General features: G+C 38.1%; 2 protein-coding genes across 6 annotated transcripts; both read left to right on the top strand.

The window, feature by feature from the left end:
* The first annotated feature begins 1346 nt into the window (after positions 1 to 1346).
* LOC129102864 (guanine nucleotide-binding protein subunit alpha-11-like) lies at positions 1347 to 7734 on the top strand. The gene is made up of 7 exons (XM_054613141.1): positions 1347 to 1497; positions 3705 to 3889; positions 4570 to 4724; positions 4950 to 5078; positions 5861 to 5990; positions 6104 to 6257; positions 6968 to 7734. The coding sequence occupies exons 1-7, from the start codon at positions 1377 to 1379 to the stop codon at positions 7156 to 7158; spliced, it is 1065 nt and encodes a 354-aa protein (XP_054469116.1). The 5' UTR covers positions 1347 to 1376; the 3' UTR covers positions 7159 to 7734.
* A 256-nt stretch (positions 7735 to 7990) lies between these two features.
* On the top strand, positions 7991 to 20560 carry prune2 (prune homolog 2 with BCH domain). 5 transcript variants are annotated; one of them, XM_054612161.1, is made up of 13 exons: positions 8135 to 8227; positions 8348 to 8424; positions 8530 to 8757; positions 10679 to 10745; positions 11081 to 11281; positions 12014 to 12190; positions 14357 to 14459; positions 17137 to 17268; positions 17379 to 17465; positions 18648 to 18746; positions 18859 to 18897; positions 19358 to 19411; positions 19508 to 20560. In XM_054612161.1, the coding sequence occupies exons 4-13, from the start codon at positions 10691 to 10693 to the stop codon at positions 19536 to 19538; spliced, it is 978 nt and encodes a 325-aa protein (XP_054468136.1). In that variant the 5' UTR covers positions 8135 to 8227; positions 8348 to 8424; positions 8530 to 8757; positions 10679 to 10690; the 3' UTR covers positions 19539 to 20560. The 5 variants fall into 5 exon arrangements, with proteins under 5 accessions (XP_054468138.1, XP_054468137.1, XP_054468135.1 ...); XM_054612160.1 differs by lacking the exons at positions 8135 to 8227; positions 8348 to 8424 and adding an exon at positions 8039 to 8107; XM_054612163.1 differs by lacking the exons at positions 8135 to 8227; positions 8348 to 8424; positions 8530 to 8757 and adding an exon at positions 7991 to 8025.
* The last annotated feature ends 249 nt before the right edge of the window (positions 20561 to 20809 follow it).

The following is a 20809-nucleotide window of genomic DNA, read 5'->3' as shown; positions in this document are numbered from 1 at the left end:
TCTGTTAGGGGTCCATCATTTTAGTGTTGTGCACAGGGATATGTAGTGTGGCAAAGAGCCGTTGTTTTTTGGTAGAGGACAGACACTGAAAGTAATGTGGCATTAGCACATGGCACTAGAAACTGTTCATTATTAATATTCAAATAATTTACTCAGTCATATAAAGGAATGCCAAAAAAACCACAATTTTAAACAATCTAATGTAAAAAAAATATAGATCAATAGCTCTTGACAGATTATAAGGAGATGGACATGTAAAAGGACCCCCACCCCTCCTAAGGATCAAGACCCCCAGACTAAAGGACCAAACAAACTCAAACAAAAAGCATCTTTTTTTGGGGGGGGGGGGAATTTGTATCTATTGGTGGTTGTTTTTTGTCTCTTTGTGGTTGGTTGATGGCCCACAAATTGGCCTGCACCCAGTGGTAACATTCAGTAATCATGCATCTCACTATAAATCAAGAAATGCCTGTCTGTGTCCGTGTCCTTCTCATATCTAGAAAACCGTTAATTAAAACTACTTCCCACTTGGCGGGTGAATTGCTGGGGATTCAAGGACTTGCACTCTCGAAGTTTGTGCTATTAAGACATGTGGCACTTTCAATATTAATACATTTTGAATAAACGCAGGTTTGTGCCCAGTGCAGAAGCTTTGTTGGGGATTCAGGGCTCTTTGGACCAAGTCTAGCATGTCGTCCAAAAATGGGCCATTTCAGGCAATGAGCAATTGTTGACAATGAAGCAAGCTGCACTTTTTGGAAGCCAAGCAGTTGGCAATTACCAGGTCAAAGAGAGTGTAAATGAAAGATGCTATTGAGTTGCATGATGGGAAATGTAGGATCAAGGTGTTTTTGTTTTTTTGATTACCCATACCAGAGAATAAAAGCCTCGATTTTGATATTTTCTTCTTAAAATAACTTAATGGAAGTGCAGCAGTAATACCCCTTTAACCTTATTTGAAAGTATTGGTCCATGAATGATTTATATATTTTTTTGCCTGATTTAACACATTTAAACAGAGGTGTTGTTAGTATATTGCACCTGAATGTCCTCCATGATGTTTCCACTCCTGCACAGAGTTTTTTTAGATTCAGTGAGCATCAATTCGTCAGCAGGTACACTCACACTCTACATACACTCACACTGCCTTCCACTGTGAGCCAGGCCTCCCATCCGCCCGCCGCCTCCTCCTCCTCCTCCTCCTCCCCAGGAATGTGGAATGCACCTGAACTGGATCCTGTGAGAGGCGGTGAGACTAGTTAAGCCACCTGTTCCAGGACAAGTCAGGCAAAAAGACGCCCATCCATTCACTTTGCGGAATCCCTGACAGCTGCGGCAGAGTTTAATCAAAGCGGCTAGGTCGACCTGCAGAAGAAATGGATGAGTGCTGCCTGCCAGCTGAGGACAGGGAGAGACTCAGAGTACACAGAGAGATAGAGAGACAACTGCGCCGGGATAAAGACGCCTCTTACCGGCAGTTGAAGCTGCTTCTTTTAGGTGAGTGCCAGTTTACTTGATTAATTAATTAACTTCATGCTCACCTTCACATACATTTAAAAAAAAGTCACATTGAATAAAAATGTGAATATTACAATTTAAATGTAGTCCATAAAATGACTCATTATAAGTTGATTTATTTCATTTTTAGTAGTAGTCCAGTAGTCACTGTGATTTGATGAGATGTTAGGAATAAAGTACAGTAGCTGTAGTGGCATGGAGCCTGCATGTCTTATATTGTTTGTGAGTTTAGAAGTTGCATTTGATATTCCAGAGTTACATTGTATATGTATGTATGTATATTGGCCAACATTAGTTTTATTAAACACATTTCTTTTATAACAATACCTTAAGCTAGTTAAGAACTTGGACCAAATGATGTGGCCTACTGAGTGCAACATTATCCATGAGTGCTTTGAGCTACATTTTAACATCAGAATGCTAACATACGGATGTTTATATATATGTATATGTATATTTCTCATGTTCACATTCTTATTTCGTTTTCCAACTTTGATATTATCACAGATGTCTAAACATCTACGAGGTACACTCATCTCTGTCCTGCTGTCATTACAGGCTAGAGGCGACGTCAGAAAAATATATATTTAGTGGAACTAGGTAACTTTAAATAATGAATTTAGTCACTATACCTGGAAATGCATAGTGGTCAAATATATAAGAGCAAAACATGAATACTTTGATCCCCAAAATTATGAGGATTCAACAAATTCCTCCATTAACTTTGAAGGTATGCGAGCAAAACGTAAATTTTTCTTGAAAAAATAAAGGTAACACGTTGAGAAATTGATAAACGAAAGTTATTTTTGTGGGTGAATAATCCTTTACTTAAAGGATATAAATGGCTTGACAATCGATTCAATGGTTGTTGAGACATTTCACAAAAACGAAAAATATCATCTTCTGGGGACCATGGTCAATCCAATGGTCAAAAGTATATAGTTAGAGATATTCCAGTTTGGACCAAAGTGGTCTTTCGACTGACAAACCCGGCAAATCCAGAAGTATCTGGATCGATAGATAGCAAGGCTTTGGTATGTGTTTTTGATTGCAATGTGCTTTGCTGAAGTAGTTACATTACAGGTTACCTTGTGCATTCTTCAAATAGTTGGTGAAGCCCTGCTTTATGTGCTGTTGCTAGATTAGGAAATTTAAGATCAAAAGACAAAATATCCAGTTATAATGCTTAATTGTAAAAGCTATGTTGTGTCGATGCAATGCATGCAGACTGTCTTCTTATTGTTTTGTTTTGCTGCTTTTGTCTGAATTGTGCTTGTGCAAAATGCATTTAACAGGTTAGTTAAAAGTGCAGAGTGCAGAACATAAAAAGACAATGAATGTTTCAAATATTGAAAAGCTTTATTTTGACGAAGATGATAATGGGTAAACACCAGTCGAATGAAATAAATCACAGCTTCACATGAGGCCTATTTTTACCAGACTTATCTAAACAGCCTACTTATAAAAGCTTGACTGTTGGGTACGTTGGAAACAATGCCTGAAGGACTTCGTTTTAAAAGGTCAGCGCTACTTTAAACTTCAAATTGAGATTGGATATTAAAATATTCTCCTGTAAAGGTCAGTCTAATAGTTAACAATTCTGACATTTTAGGTGCTTAACTGACACTCTTATCGAAAGAAATTAACAACCAGACGGCAGGAAACCGTTTCACGTAGAGGCACCTTTTTTATACATTTTTATTGTGTATATACCATTTTAATTTTTGTCCACTTTGTTTTTATTATTACATTTTTTATTTTAGTGTTATTATATAAGTGCCAATACATAGAAAATAAAAACAAGTAAAAATGCATGCGCATCAGTTCCTGTGCATGCTGTTATATCTGAGCAATAACATTAGTAATCAGGCGTTTTAATAGAAACAAATGCATGGTTGACAGCTAGCGTACACCTGTAGAAACCAAGTATATATATATATATGCGGCCACTCACGTACACACATTCACATCTATAGCTTGGGAAATAAACACAAAAACTTGAATATCTTAAAATGTTCTTGCATTGTTAAGAATACAGATTTGTGTGATTTTGTTGTTGTTTTGTTGGCAAAATCCTGTTTAGCTGCAACTGATTGATGTTTAGATGATTTCCATTTTTTTTTTTGTTACTGCTTGTCCTATTTCTGGCACAGCTTTGATCTTATTTCCATTTTTCATTTGCCTAGGGACTGGTGAAAGTGGGAAGAGCACTTTCATCAAACAGATGAGGATCATCCATGGCAGTGGATACAGTGAAGCTGACAGGAAAGGGTTCACTCAGCTAGTGTTTCAGAACATCGTCACAGCCATCCAGGCGCTGATCAACGGCATGACGACACTACAGATTGACTACACTGATAACCAGAACACTGTGAGAAACTGTGCAAGTTTTAAAAAAAAGATTACTGAATTTATTATGAGGCATTCAATAAAGGTCAGTGTGTCACTGACAAGTTAATAGACCAACAAGAGTCTACAGCCACGCTGGCAGCTCTGTGTGGCTGTACTTTGAGCTAAATGCTACAGTTAGCGTGCTTAACGGCTATGTTTACCATCTTAGTTTGGTATGTTAACATTACAACATTTGATAATTAGCACTACGCATAACGTACAGCTGAGACTGATGGGAATTAGTTTCGCAGGTCATGAACCAAGGTATTGGACACATTCAAATTTTGACATGATGATGGTGCTAGAGGGATATTAAGACGCTTCACTCAAAACTACAATTTTGAATCTTTAGTTTAAGGGATCACCAAAATCATTAGAGTTTATAGTCTGGGGACCATGACATGGCAATCGATCCAATAGTTGTTCGGATATTTCAGTCTGGACCAAAAATGGTGGACCAAAATGACTGACATTACCATCCATAGAGTGTAAACCACTTTTACCACATCAGAGTTTCTGTTTGTTTCCACAAAATCCACTTATTTCTAGATGGAGTTCTGTTGCAGTTCTCATCCTCCTGATGGTCTATTAATAGGTCAGTCAAAGATTGAAAGATTGTGTTTAGAAATATCCCCTGTGGTTGTCTTTTGTGTGTGTCAGAGCCACGCACAGAAGCTTGGCCAAGTGGAGGCAGACCATGTGTCCACTCTGGATGCTCGGCAGGTGGACGCCATTAGGCGAGTGTGGAGTGACCCTGGTGTTCAAAGGTGCTACGACCGCCGAAGGAAATTCCAGTTGTCTGACTCTGCCAAATAGTAAGACTTTTATATAAACCCTTTTATATAAAACACTTTCTCAGGACCAAAGCTTTTGCAGTGCTTCCTTTTGTATTCAACAAGTTAAGTTTAAGAATGTGGATTAATACTGATAAAACTAAGTTATAAATATGCAAGTGAAATAACAAGTGAAAATTCCTGTATAACGTTCTCTTTTATCCTGTCAGAATATTTAACGTGGATTCATTGTTGTTAACTTTTCAGTTACCTTGACGACTTGGACAGAATCACTGCCCTGTTATACATCCCCACAGAGCAAGACATCCTGAGGGTCAGGGTCCCCACCACAGGCATCATAGAGTACCACTTTGACCTTAAAGATGTCCTCTTCAGGTAGGGCACTGAACTTGTATTACCTGCCACAAAAACATAACAAAAATTGAAAAAAAAAAAAATGGTTAAAGAAAAATTGCTGGGTGTTCAAACCAGATCACGATTCTTCTTTGTTTGTTGTTTTAGTCAAAAAACCTGTCAGTGACCTTCTTTCTAGGTTTCTGTTGATGTTTTGGAAACATTGAAAATGATTATACATTTTGAAAAAATTACTCATTTGCATTTTTTGCCAAGATTAATAGGAGAAGATTGATACAACTCTCATGTTTGTATGCTAAATATGCAACTAGAAACAGCTGATGATTAGCTTTAGCTTAGCATGACGGTTGGAGGCAGTGGGAAACTGCTAGCTTGGCTCTGTCTAAAGTTAAGAAAAAAGCTAAATGCTCACTAATTAGCCACTTAGATTTAGATTTTTTTATTCATATACAAACAAAAAAGTTAACGAATCAAAGTGTTTTTTTTAAGGAAGTTACCTTGTACAATGGTAAACCACAATTTGTCTTGTTTTTCATTTCTGTTTGTGTCATAATTGAGAATATCGGATATAATGTGTTAATTAGTTTGCTTTGGTAGACCGACTTTTTTTTTTAACCTTTGGACAGAACCACGCTAGCTGTTTCCTTCTGTTTCCATTATCAACGCTAAGCTCTAGCTTCATATTTAGCATCTTCTCATCTAACTCTCAGCAAGCACGCAAATAAGTATATTTCTCAAATTGGCGAATGATTCCTTTTAACAATCTAGTGTATTCTATATTTACAATGTTCATGTGTCTCTAGGATGGTGGATGTGGGTGGTCAGCGTTCAGAGAGGAAGAAATGGATCCACTGTTTTGAGAATGTCACTTCCATCATATTTCTGGCGGCCCTCAGCGAGTATGATCAAGTCCTCTCCGAGAGTGAGAATGATGTAAGGTCAAGACCCTTCAGTCTGCTTCAAAATCATTATACGGTTCTTGATTCCTCGTGCCATGGCTACATTTCTCAGTAGCTTTTCCTTTATTCTTTTCTCACCTCCTACAGAATCGACTGCAAGAGAGCCTCGCCTTGTTCAAGACCATCATCTCGTACCACTGGTTCCAAGAGTCCTCCATCATCCTCTTCCTGAACAAAACTGACTTGCTTGAGGAGAAAATCACACAGTCTCATTTGGCAACCTACTTCCCGGCCTTCACTGGTAATTTACATTTTATTTGCGCATCTGTGTATTCTGACTAGAGCTGAAACGATTAATTGATTAGTCGACAGAGAATTGATTGGTTCATCTTAAATGTGAGGATTTGCTTTTTTCTTTTTTTATTATTCTGTATTTTGTACTATTGGGTTGACAAAACAAACATTAAGAAGTTGTCACTTTGGGCTCTGGGACTAATTGTGACTGCATATTCAGAAGGTTAATCGAGAAAATAATCACAGATTAATCCTTCATAAAATAATCAATATTTGCAGCCTTATATAAAATAGTTAAAAAGGAGCTCCACCTCAACTAACCACACCAGTAAAATCCTGCTTTTCCATTAATGCCTTAATAAAAATAATGTAACGATATAATAGTATAACAGTTACAACAGTTAGTACTTTTACTTAAGTAAAGAATTTGAATATGTCCTACAACACTGCCATTTTGTACATTAAATGATTAATCAAGAATTAATCAGCAGATTAATTGATAGCGAAAATAATAAAACAAATTGCATGTTGCAATGTTAACTGTTCATGGCATGTACACTAATTTCTGCTAACCATATTTACAAATTCTCACTTAACTTTTCACGATAACGTTATCAATAGATTGTTTATTATAATTAAATGAGTGAACGATTATGTAATTGCAGAATTCCATTTCCTCGAAAAAAACTATGATTTTGACCACATTTGCCTCCACAGGGCCTCAGTGTGATGCCAGATCTGCGGAAAAATTCATCTGGCAAATGTACCAGAATAAGCAAAGTGGGCATCCTCAATCCCTTTACAAACACTTCACCTGTGCCACAGACACAAACAACATCCGGCTGGTCTTCAAAGATGTCAAAAATACAGTCTTCAGAAAACAAATTGAATTGTTCAACCTGGAATAAGGATGTTGCAGGACAAAGTGATGGTTTCCCCTTGAGGAACAAGGAGCCAGGTTATACAGTCACATGTTGTTACACTTTTATGGACATTTTTATCTGTTATTTGCTGTTGGTTGCAGCTTATTCAAAGACACCAAAGAAAGGCAATGTGACAGTATTGTCCGGTAAGGGACATTTATCTTGTTTTTATCTATACCACTCTAAAAACATAGACAGATTGTGCCATTTTTTAATAAATGGTAGAAAAGCTCATTTTCTATTGCTACAGTAGAGAAATGGACAACTGCAATGCCAGTTAATCGTTGTAATGAACTATTACAGAGGGGTTCCTTTGATACCCATGCTGTTTGATAGTCATCAGCAAATTCTATCAAACTGGTTAGTCAAAGTCTTACCAGTTGGATACCAGTCTAGAATAGTCTTCAGGGAACTAGAGTGCCTTACTTTATATTTATGCTGATGTGTTATTGTATGCAACAACAACCATGTAGACTGTGAAATGTTTTCTTTCAACTTTAAAATATAGATATTGAAACCACATGTTATCTGTGTATTTATATGAACTGGATTCTGTGCCGTTCATTATCTATCTTGTCACTTGTCACTTTTTATTGACATTAAAAAATGTTTCTGAGAAAAAAACTGAGGTTTCCGAACAGAAATTTCTGATTCATCCATGATATCTGAGTGCGGCAGCATTGTATTTATTAACCAAAAGCTGTTGTTGGACGTGTCTGCTCTATGCTGGAGCTCCAGGCGTGGTCACACTGATTGGCACACTGTGGATACAACCTTTGGACTCAACAATGATCAACAATGTGCAAAGGTCTGACAGGCTGGTGTCTGTCTTTCTGTTGGGACTGAACAGTGGTAAGTGAAATGAGTCAGCCAGTTGGGTAAGACCTGTGCAGAGAACAAAGCCTGTTTCCACACGGAAGGACTGACTGTCTAGGTACTATTGATTGTATCTGCTTTGCAGCTGTACAGTAGTTTGCTTGTTTAAGGGTTGAAAAGGTCACTTCTAATGCAGAATATAATGGACACTTGATGTTGCCTTGTAGATAGGGGAATGGTAAGCATCAGATATTTGCTTTGGTTCAGTCACTATATTCTTACCAGCCTGTGTTAAAGCGTGTGAATATTATCAGCACATGAAACAGACAGCTGTTTATTGCTTTTTTTTTACCCCAAGGGCTAATATCTTTTGAAGCTGCAAAGTCAGGCTCACAAATCTTCCCTCGGGCGCTAATAGCAGACCCACATTACCGGGTAGTAATTACAATGCAACGCCTATACATACACGCAGAGTTTATTGCCCCTAGTCTTGGATAATAATGACAAACAAACATAAACTCCTCCTATATCTCCATTCAGTGACACTGCCTGAGGAAGCCACTGTGCAGAGAGCTGTTATAGCAGGTGATCGCCCTTATTTGGTAACGGCCCAGATCATGTGACCACAAAATGGTGGAGGCTGTGAGCTGTTTGTAAGCTGAGCATCTCCACCGAGAGGCTGGGAAAAAAAGGAAATAGGCAGGGAACTTGGAAGTACATCCATGCTCTGAGAAGCAAAAGGACAGAGAATCCCGAGCCCCACCAGTGGTGAGTAAAAAGGCTTTTATTCCACGGAGACAAAAGGAAGATAAAGGGATATGTTCTTGTGGGTTTTTTTTTTTTCTCACAGCCAGCAGACAGGAAGCGAGAGAGGGAGGGGCTGCTTTCATCAGCACTGTGATCCTGTGCTGTGCTGTTGAAGTGGATCTGAATCAGCTCAGCATCCTCCATGGAGGATGCACATAACAGCTGATGCTGATTTTGTTATTCTGCAATGTCGGCTAGCGTGTCATTGTATGTTTTCTATCTCTTTGTGTGTGTACATGCTGTACATCTCCCTGTGAATCGTCAGCATGATGTCATCTGTACAGGAGTCAGCCATCAGCATTTTTCTGTTGCAGCTGTAATTACAATCACATCTTCCTTGTTCCAGGCTATGTCTCCCCGAAGAGAAACAAGGATGTTTTCTTTTTCTTGCAAATAAGCACACGTGACTCACTGTGAATTTGCATCCCTGCCCAATCTGTGCTCATGCGGGCGTACAGTCATTGAATCAGCAGTAGAAAAAGACAGCGAGGAGGGGGGAACGGGCTTGTCATGATGTAACAAGCTTGGTTCCTCCCCTCCCCTTCTCCCACCCCTCAGCATCCTCCCCCTCCTCCAGTTTAAATGGAAGGATTATTCACTGGGGAAGATGACCTTTAACCTCAATATCTTTCTCATTTCCCTCATCCCTCCCCTTACCACCTTACCACTGTTCTCTTAGCTCTGGAAATATTTCAGTGGATTAGATAGAATATTAAGTACAATCAATTGCCTACACAATGTGTTAACACATGCTGGTGTTTGTGGGCTTCTTGTACTAATGCTTTGTAGTATAGCCAGACAGATGTTGGAGTTTTTTTGAGGCCATTACTGATTGTGATGTCTGATTAAGATCTGTTGTCACATGGTAATCTTTCAACATGAACACATAACGTTAACGTTGATTTTCATAGGGATCGCTTGGATTCGTTTTTTTTAAAGAATCATGATAAAGATTTATCATAAGCTGGATATTATACAGTTAAATAAATGTATCAGTGCTCTCTGGTGGACAAACTATATGAGGGTGACACCTTTTCTAAATGACTTAAAAACCAAATAAGACACTTTTATCTGCAAAAAAACCAATAAACTAGCTCTACTTATTGGTCCAAAACACATTTCAGAAAGTAGTTTTTGGTGGAGGAGGTATCATTACTTATGTGAAAGTAGCAATACTGTCAGATAAAAATACTCACAAGTTAAAGTCATGCATTGAAAATGTCACTTAAGTAAAATGTATGTAAGTAGTATCAGCAATTTTCTGATAATACTTACACTCTTTAATATCAAGAATAAAAGTACTCAAAATGCAAAAAAATGCCCGCTGTAAGTGTTATGCTATTATTAGTGTTATTATTACTATTAATATATATAATATTAATTAGTAATACTATTAATGCCTTAAAGTGAAAGTAGCATTTTACTGTTGAACAAACTGAATAATTTGAAGTATTTTATATTCTGCTTATAAAGTTAATCTACAACAATGCATCATAATTTCTAAATGTATCATATGTTTTATATGTAAAAATCTTAATCTTTAAACTTACTTGTGACTAAGGCTGTCAAATAATGTAGTGGAATAAAAAGTAACAAATATTACCCTCTGAATTTTAGTGGAGAAAGAAGAGGAAATACTCATGTACTTTAAAATATCTTCAAGTGCAGTACTTGAATAAATGTACTTTGTTAAATTCCACCACTGGTAGTTTTAACATTTGGCACAAGTTGCAATTTTATTTCAACAACTGGTCTTCCTCACTCAAAAATTAGATTAAGATTCAAGATTCATCTTAGAGGAATCATTGCATTACACCATAGTCTGAATACTATCCAGGTTTTTGTTGTATCGTATTTAATAACTGTAATTATCTTCTTATAGGTCCTCTTGGGGATGGACCCGGCATCAGAGAGCAAAATGAACTCTGAGGGGGGCGAAGGCAGACCAGGTCAGTATAATAATAATAATAATAATAATAATAATCAATCCTTTATTAGTCCCACAATGGGGAAATTATTTCTCTGCATTTAACCCATCCCGGAAAGCGGGCTGCAAAACACTTGGGGTTAGGTGTCTCGCTCAAGGACACCTCGGCATGTTGCCGGTAGAGGGGTTTGAACCACCAACCTTGTGGTTACGGGACAAGCGCTCTACCTTATGTGCCACAGCCGCCCCGTATAAGTCAACCAATGCTCAAGATTTAAAGCAAACAGTTAAAAAAAGTAAAGAAACCACAATCCAAGTTACTAACTGTTTGTATGTATTGTTGTTTTTTTTTTGTAGTCCCTCCTACCTCTCTTCCCCTGCAAGGAGGTCCGAGCCAAAGAAAGAAGCTCTCTGCCCCTCGAATCAGCCTGTCACTGGACCAGAGCGAGGATGACTTGGGGGAGACGCCAGATGATCTTGACATTAATGTTGATGACCTGGACACTCCTGATGAGGGGGATTACCTCGACTACACGGACCATGAAATGGACTGGGAAGGTGGGTCGTTGTCAGGATACAGACAATGTCTTTTTGATTTAGCCATTATAAATTATTATGTTTTATGGTATAATGCCACCAAGGTTGACTAAGAACTTAAAGAGGACATATGCAAATGTTTAGGTTCATATTTGTATTTTTGGATTCTGCAAGAACATCTTTACATGCTTTTTTCTTATTCTTTATTCCGTCTGAATATATCTGTGTTCCCTTTTTGTATGAAATTCTGTTTTTTAGCGCCCGTCAGTTTAAGCCCCCTCCCAAAAAAAGCCAAGCTTGCTCTGATTGGCCTGCGAGAAAAACATAGTTCCCCTTTGCAAAGGTAGTTTTCAAGCCATTGGTGGGGATACTCCAATAGAAATCCTGCATGTGACATAGGAAGGGTAGACAGATCTGAATGACTTATTGAATCACATGTTTTTTGAGCTAAGCAGCCCAGAGAAAAAACACAGTTTGTGGGTTGGTAGGCATCCCAGATACCCAAATTTATGTGTACGAGCATTGAAAGAGTGAGTTTTTCATAATACGTCCCCTCTAAATCTTTTTACCAGTACTGTTTTTGATGGCTGAGTTCCATTTAGCTGCTTCAGTTTCAGGGTCCTGGTATTGTTCATGATGGTTAAATGTCATACTGTCCTGTCTTACTGGGACACTTGACCTCAGCAGAGTCATCCCCGATTATGTTAGTAACACCTGTGCCTATAACACAGAATTGTTCTTTCCTTCTATCAGACCCCAATCCAGCCAATAGGAGCGGAACAAGTGAGCCTTACAATCCAATCCCGACATACAGTGCTGAGGAGGAGCGCCAGGACGGCAAACTATGGAGGACAGTCATCATCGGGGAGCAGGAGCACCGCATCAACATGAAGATCATCGAGCCCTACATGAGAGTCATCTCCCATGGAGGTGACTATTAAAGAACCTTTTAGCATCATCTTTACCCTCACCTGTATGGACAGAGGCAAATATTTTTGAATATACCCCATACTGGATAAGCAGTAACTTTTAGTCTGCTCACTGTCTAGTTGAAGGATATAATTCACATTTTTTAAAGTCTGACTTGAAACAACACTCGCATACTTATATATAAGGGCAGAATTTCCACGATGGTCACTTTTTAGAATCATATTTGACTCGTTCAGTAAACTCTCTCTAAACAGTGTTCTCTTACTGACCATCCGCTAGAATTAGAAGCTGATGAGTCGATTGAAGTGGTTATAAATTGCCTTCATTAATAACTGCAGTTTTGAATGATTCACATATGTTCCTTGTCCTTGATTTCCAGCTTATGGATCTAGGATTTTATCAGTTTTTCCTAACAGATAATTATCCTAAACAGATGCTAGAATTAATCACCAGGCCAAACTAATGCAACTGATTGTAGTAAAGGTGGAAATGCATACATTGCATCTAAAATGTATTTATTGAGTTTAGGTTCATTATAGAGGTTACGAAACACAAGTATGATCTTGTCAGACATTTTTTATATAACATTATTTCATCATAAAGTATAAAGTAAGTGCATCAAAAGGTTTTAAGATAGAACTGAAAAAATGTGTTGTGTTCTGTTAATAGAAAATAAAAAAAGTAAGTGATGCTGGCACAAAGAAACAGAAGTAAACAACCAAATTCATTGAAAATATCTGGAACTGACAGCATTTATTCAGCAGAATTATTATGGGAATACTTATTGATTGAGCACAGTAAATATGTTGAGTTTGAGTCTACAGCAGGCCTGAATATCTGACTCCAGAAATAACAGCATATTCTAAAAGTCATAATCTCTGGTCTACTGTATCACATTCAGCTATTGTTCTGTTTTCTGCCACTTCACGGCTAACGAGATAGCAGAATGCTGTCTCATTTTGAAAAATGCTTCGTCTTGCCTTGGAGGCTGGCCAACCAAAAAATGAGGAAATACAAGCTGTAGTTAAGGCTTGCTGATAAGTATTACATCATCCGGTAGCCATCAGAAAGGGAACTCTCCCCAAACAAAACACAGTGGAAATTTTGAACATTCGAACAATAGGATTGAAGTTGAAAATTGGCCACATGACAACACTATACACTGTGTTTGGTGAAGGGTTGCCTCAGCTGTCCCTAACAACTCTCTGGAGTAAATAGACAAGTGACCAATCAAATGAAACTAAACTTAATATTTGAAGAAATGGGTGCAGTAGTACACGAAAATGATGTGAACTTGTGTGGGAATGTGTTGATAGCGCTCTGCACAACCATAATCAAAACACTAGGGCTCCAAATAACAATTATTTAAATTTTTAGTTGATCTGTCAATCATTTTTCTCAAATTATTGATTAGTCTATAAAATGTCAGAAAATAAAATAAAGGCCACAAAGCCTCACATTTGAGATGCTATAACCAAAGCTTTTTGGGTATTCTTGCTTGAAAAAAAATGTAATCGATTAATGAAATAGTTCTTGCTTATTTTTCTGTCACAAATGTAATTTCAGCTCGACAAACAGCAAGAGAGCCAAGGAGCATTGAGGGTCACCCAACCCTTTCAAAAACCTTTTTAGTTGCTTTTTATTTAAATTTTTTACCATCTTTGTAGTCTTAAATAAACTAAACTAAGGCCGAAAACGGCATCAGGCCATATTGGTTTCACAGGCAGGGCCCCCGTTTCTTTCTTTCCTTTCTATGGGGCCCTCTAAAAACCCAGGGCCATCAGAAGGTAGTGTAATTTCTTCCCACTGTGCTGTGGGCTTAAGTGAAACACAGCCTTTCCATGGAAACAGAGAGGTCTGCTATTGAAAATATCACAAGCTCTGTCATTTAGATAAAAGACCCTCTGTCTGGGTGACACCAAATCTGGTGATGAATGGGTTGGTGAATAAAAGTAAATATCACTAGACTGAAAAATAGTGAGAGCAAACGAGACGGAGAGACAGCTAGACAAAAGAGACACGGATTGGCGGATAAACTGAACATAAAAGAGGAAAATATGGGAGCAATCAAGTTATGAAAACTATGCTAATTAGGGCTAAGCGCTCACCAACAATGGAAGGTCAGGTTAACACTTATCACTTTTATTTTTATGTGTTTTCATCAAGGCTACTATGGCAGCGGAGTGAATGCCATCATAGTGTTTGCTGCCTGTTTCCTGCCAGACAGTGACAGCGAGGACTACCATGAAATAATGGAGAACCTTTTCCTGTGAGTTCTACTCTGCAATCACACACACACACACACACACACACACACACACACACACACACACACACACACACACACACACACACACACACACACACACACACACACACACACACACACACACACACACACACACACACACACTTTTAACTTTTAGTAATGTTATCCCTTTGCTATTTAGCTTGAATGTGTGTAGAAATTCCACTAGTAAATGTTATTTGACTCTGAACCAATATGGTGGATCGACTGACAGACCTATATTGCCATCAAATAAAGCTAGCATGTCTTAAAAAAACCCATCTGATTGATTACAGTGCAATTTGTACAGTCATTCATGGTCCCCAGAGGACAAAGCTCTTACTTTGGTGACCCTTTGAGATTTCATCCAATCTCACGGTGGCGCTAGGGGAAGAGTCAGAGGATCACCATATTTGCTTCCAGTGTTAATTAGCCATTTTTTTGTATGCAAACAAGCTAAAATTGACATGCCTACTGAACATCAGCATGTTAGCATCGTCATTGAGAGCATGTCTGCATGTTGGCATACATGTAGCTCAAAGCAACAAAGTCTCAGAAAGCTGCTTGCATTGCTGAAGACTCTTTTAATGACACATCTCAGGTTCTATGTCATTTTAAGACCCGATGCCATCCTTTCTGGATTTATACAAAGCAAACAGCATCCGGGACTACACTCGAAAGATACATTTTATTCACTATAAATTGTATTTTGCATGTTGAGGATGCTTCTTTATACATTAAATCTGCCACGGCTTCTCTGCTCAAGGAAAACTATTCAAATAAAGTGATAGAAGTAAGGTGATTGTCTAGCTTGTTTGAGGAGACCTCCCATGTTGACGTCTTCATTGTGGTGCTGGCACAGATACATTTCATGCTTGGACAGGGTGATTGGGATCCCACAGGCTGTTCTGTGAAAGATATTGAGTAAGCTGGCATATCTGAGAGTTTTGGATAGAAATGAAAGGATGTAAACCATAGCGTCTGCACTTTCTGATGCCAGATGGCTTGAGGTCTGAATCCTTGCGAGGAGGAGTTAACTATAGCTGGGAGGTGAATGGTATGCAGCTTGATGTCAGTGGGAGATGATCGCAATAGTCACGAAACAGAGTGGATCAGCAGTGATGGTTTGTAAGCTGGAGAATGACATTGGATCAGAAAGAGAGGAGAGTCAGAGTGAGCCAGAAGTCATTGAAGTTAGAGTTATTGAGGGAACTAGAGAGGACTATGTTGGCTGAGAATATTGTCGACTATTTTCAAAGGAAATAACAAAGTTCCCATCTGACCAAGAAGAATGAGAGAAGGTGGGGGGGATTGAGGAGCGAAATGAGAAAGAGATTAGAAAATAAAATTGGTTTGATTCACGGTATTGGATTTGTAAAGGTAGAAGTCTGATTGAGCTGCTGAGATGGATGCAGGAGAATTAAAAAAGGAGAAATTCAAAGCAAACAGCTCATCCAGGAAGCAACATTCGTACAAATTTCTCATAGCTTACATCAGAGTAGAGACATTTCTCGTAATTCTGGTAGTTTCGCAAACACAGAAAAAGACAGACTCCTATTTCCTCATATTGTTGGCAATCAGAGTCACTAAACAGGTTTGTGCGTTTCTTGCTCAAGCGATTCACCATTTTGATGTACATAATGTGAAAAAACAGTGACATTGTTTTCCTTTTGGCTTTTGGCTTTTTTTTTTCCTGATTGGAATACATGACTGATACAGTGGCAGAAATGGGAGAGTTTTTGCAAGGGGCTCTGATGTGACGGTGGCATAATGTGGTGTAACATTATAGTCGCAATGTAATAATCTGTTTTGGATAATTGTTTCAAGAACTACAATGTTGTTGTCCTCTAGTTAATCTACACACTAGCTAGTGGTTTTGGTGTATTTGTCACATTTTCATGCCTGCGTATCGGGTTGTCCATCAGTCTGTCCCATACTTGCGAACGTGATTTCTCATGAGAAAATTGAGAAAGTAGTATTCGTCTCAGAAATTTTGCACAAATGTCCACTTTAACTCAAGGATTAAGTGATTTAGATTTTGGTGGACAAAAAAAAAGGTCACTATGACCTGACAAAACACCTTTTTGACCGTAGCTCCGGAATTTATATGTTAATTATGACAATTTCAACCAAAGGTCCACATACAAGTGATGACATTTTGGACAGACATGGGTGTAAATTGCCACTTGATTGATTGGCGGAGGCAGCAATCCTAGTTCATTGTATTTACACAGTCAAATACCTTATTAAAACAATGGTAATAGAAAAGTGTTTTTCTATTTCTAGCCATACTTGTGGTAATCCATCAGATAGATGCTTCTGTGGATGGCAAAATAGGTCTGTCAGTCAAACCACTACTTTGGTTCACTGACTTCAGTTATCCCCGTACTTCTTTGTAGCACAAGAAGTCGACACTTTTTTTGAGGGATATATCTCGACAGCTATTGGATGGATTGCCATAAAATTGTGTACAAAGAAGTTCATCTTCCCATACCAAAGAATTGTTCTAACTTTTGTCAAAATGTCATAATTTATCACCAAAATATCTGGCCTCAGCTGTACTTTGTCTTTAGTGGTAATAAGCAATTCTTCCTAGGGTAGAAGTCAAAGTCATCACATTTGTAAGTATTTAAATATGTGTGTGTTTGTTTGTCTTGAGCTATGTGATCAGTACACTGGAGCTGATGGTGGCAGAGGACTACATGATCGTGTACCTGAACGGAGCCACACCCCACAGAAGAATGCCTGGCCTTGGTTGGCTGAAGAAATGCTATCAGATGATTGACAGAAGGTTGGTTATGTGATAATATAACTTGTGAGAGATAACAGTTGCAGAACTTGTCATGGTGAATGAAACATAAACATAAACAGTTCTAACATGTTATATTGTGATGTCTTCAGGCTCAGGAAGAATTTGAAATCCTTCATCATTCTCCATCCATCATGGTTTATCAGGACTGTTCTAGCCATTACCAAGCCCTTCATCAGGTAAAAATGATCCCATATTTCTTTCTAGAGATTGCAGTAATAGTCTATCATTTAGTGATAGTTCATTGGCCCGTCTGCCACTGAAACATCTCGACAACTATTAGATGGATTGCCATGAAAATTTGTACACACAATAATAGTGCCCTACAAAGGCAAATGACTTGAAGACACCAGAGTGTTGGAAAGAAAAGATACTTTAAAGTTGTTTTGGTCTCCCGCTATAGGATTTGTAGGCATAATATTGACAATGTGGCAAATCTTTGTTTTTAAACTAGTTATTTATCGACATTAAAAACTTTTCTTTACTATGATGTTTTAACATTTAACAGAATTTTTCTAGAGGTTTTTAACGACATACAATACTGTGACTTTCTACTTTCATACTATACTAGGAATTTTCTTTTTATATGTTAATGACATACTATACTATGACTTTTTAAGGCATTTTAATGTCATGCTATACTATGACCTGTTATTAGTTTTAATGAAATACTATATTATGACTTTTTTATGACATTTTGACACAAAATACTATGATTTTTTTTAAATGAAATACTATAGTATGACTTTTTTCTATGAATTTTCTATGACAAACTATAGTAGGACCGTTTACTGAGATAATATATTATGTCTTTTTAATTAAATACTATGGCTTTCTTATGAAATACTATACTGTGACTTTGACATACTACATACGAAATTTTTATGACAATTAATACAGCGATTTATTTTATGAAATACTATACTATGGATTTTTAATGACATACAAGCAAAGGTTAGAATGCTAACATGCTACACGAAGACATTTTAACATGGTAACCATCAGCATGTTAGCATTTAGTTGCCTTGCCAAGTATGTCTTCACAGAGCAGCTAGCATGCTTGTCGACTCTTTGTCCAGTCTTTGTTTAGTTTGTTTATTGCGACTGTGGCTCAGTGGGAGAGCGGATCGTGCTTGAATCAGAGGATCGGCAGTTCAGCAGCTTCTCCATGTCGATGTGTCCTTTGGCAAGACACCGATTGGCCCACTGCAGCAGAGCTTGACCACTTAAGTTTCACTTTTAAAAAAAAAAAAAACAGATTATTATCGAGGTCCTCTGTTGCCAAGCTGGTTACTTTCACTGTGCTTTTTATGAGCCTGTCATTGCCCTTTTTATGTGTGTGTGTGTTGCTCTTGTCACAGCACCAAGTTCAGCAGTAAGATAAAGTATGTGAGCAGTTTGGACGAACTGCACAAATCCATCCCCATGGACTGCATCCAGATCCCAGAGTGCATCATTAGGTGAGTCCCCTGTAACCCCCCAAAACGCTGCACCAGCCCCACCTCCTCGAAGCCTCAGTTGTCTTATTAAATTACTTTATATTCATCTTGTCATTTGAACTCTCACCTCTAGACTTGACAAGGAACTGAAGGAAGCAGCAGAGAACTCAAAGTAAGCATCTACTCTCCTGCCTCTCATTATTTCCTTCTGTGAAGGCAGTGGCCCCTACCTCAGTTTTATCCTTGGCTGGAGAGCTCATTTATCAGATGGCTCACTTTTAGATCACAGAGACTCTTCTGCTGGATGGGGACCAATTGAATTTGGCTATGGTTGCAATTACAGGAAGGACACGGGGGGGAAAAAGTTGCAAAAGATGCTAAATGCATCGCTTACATCTCATTTATCATTACAGTAAAATAAATGAGCCAGTCCTTATTGCAGAGTGATCCATTACACTGTTAATAAATGTTGGAGCAACATTGTAGAATTCACATACTGTTCTCTGTCTGATTAATTGTGCAATGTATCATGAGTTGCACATCTTACAATTCATCAAATACCAGTGCATTATATCACTTCACAACAATAAATTCTGCTCTAACGACCACTTTATTTTCTTCTTTCATTCAAGAAGGAATAGTTTTTTGCTGGGACTGGAGCCAACAGCAGCAGCAGGCAGAACAGAGTAAGTCCTCTACGATGGCCATTTTTCTTCTGTCAGCAATACATAAACATACCCGTCTTTTAATATTTCTGTTTTGTTCTATCATTTTCCCAACAGACCAGATGCAGCCGGTGCCAGCAGCTCTTAAACGCAAACATCCCAAATGGATGGGTTATCTCAATGTTCTGAAGTCACTGTTGTATTGTACGGGTGAAGCTGGAAAACGAAGTCATAGGCTTGTTAAGCTAGTGTGTTTGTGTGTGTGTGTGTGTGTGTGTGTGTGTGTGTGTGTGTGTGTATGTGTGTGTGTGTGTCTGTGTGTGTGTCTGTCAGTGTTTGTTAATTAGACACTGGAGTTTACTATGAAAACAAAACTTGCAATAGTTCCTGTTAAAACTAGAGTCAGATCTCATTCTTTACGGCTGCTGTAGCATCTACTGTACCTTAACACTGGCAATCCAGAGAACTATATAGTTAAGTGTGATGCTTGGCAGCACCTACAGAGTAGCATCGTTGTTCACAGTAGGGAGTAGCAAATTCAATTACACACCAGAGGTACACTGCACAAATCCATTTGTAGAGTCCATAGTGTTGTAGTTGTGTGCACGAGAAGCAGTGAAGCAATAATATCACCTTTTACTGGTCACACACTCAGTATTTCAGATTAAGAGGCAACTTGTGTGTCAGCAATCTCCAATAAAAGCACATTGTGTGCACAAAAAAACCTTGTGCCATAGATGACCAACTACTGCATTTAAGCAATCCACTCCTCTGTGAAATTGTTGTTTTAAAACTGGGGGGGGGGATCTACAAATAGCAATTTAACTTTACAGACTCTATCTGAAACCTAGGATAAGAATAAGTTAAATATGAAACCAAGTCATCAGTGCAGTGTCAGACCGTGTGTGTGTTTTCAATCACATGTCAGACACATAAACTGGGAATCAGCCCTTCAGCTTCTCTTGGGTCATTAGGAATAAACATCAGTAAATTAAAGATGGGATTTCTGTAAAGCACAATATCTTGTGTGTCCACACGCATGTGTGTGTTTGTGCATCAGTGCATGTCCCCTCATAGATTGTCCTCTTACCCATGAGTCTCCAGTGGTGTATTGAGGATTTGCAAAGAAATTATGGATCACTGTCTAGTAATTCAAATAAATGGATTGAAATCGAAACGACGTCATTGTTTTCAATTATGATTTGTTTTGTTGTATAAAAAGATATAGCTTACTCTGTACTACATCTTCCATTTTTTAAAGACTTTATTCGAACAGAACACATTCTCAAATTGAAATGCAATGACAGCAAACATATGGGGATATTGAATAAGTTAAAGAAATAACATTATTTGTCAGATTTAAAATGCAAATTCAACACCACAACAAATTAAAAATATGAATAATATGATCAATTAAAT

The sequence above is a fragment of the Anoplopoma fimbria genome, chromosome 14 (assembly GCF_027596085.1).
Source record: "Anoplopoma fimbria isolate UVic2021 breed Golden Eagle Sablefish chromosome 14, Afim_UVic_2022, whole genome shotgun sequence".
NCBI classification, from domain to species: Eukaryota; Metazoa; Chordata; class Actinopteri; order Perciformes; family Anoplopomatidae; genus Anoplopoma; species Anoplopoma fimbria.
This window is presented reverse-complemented; position numbering and strand designations above follow the sequence as displayed.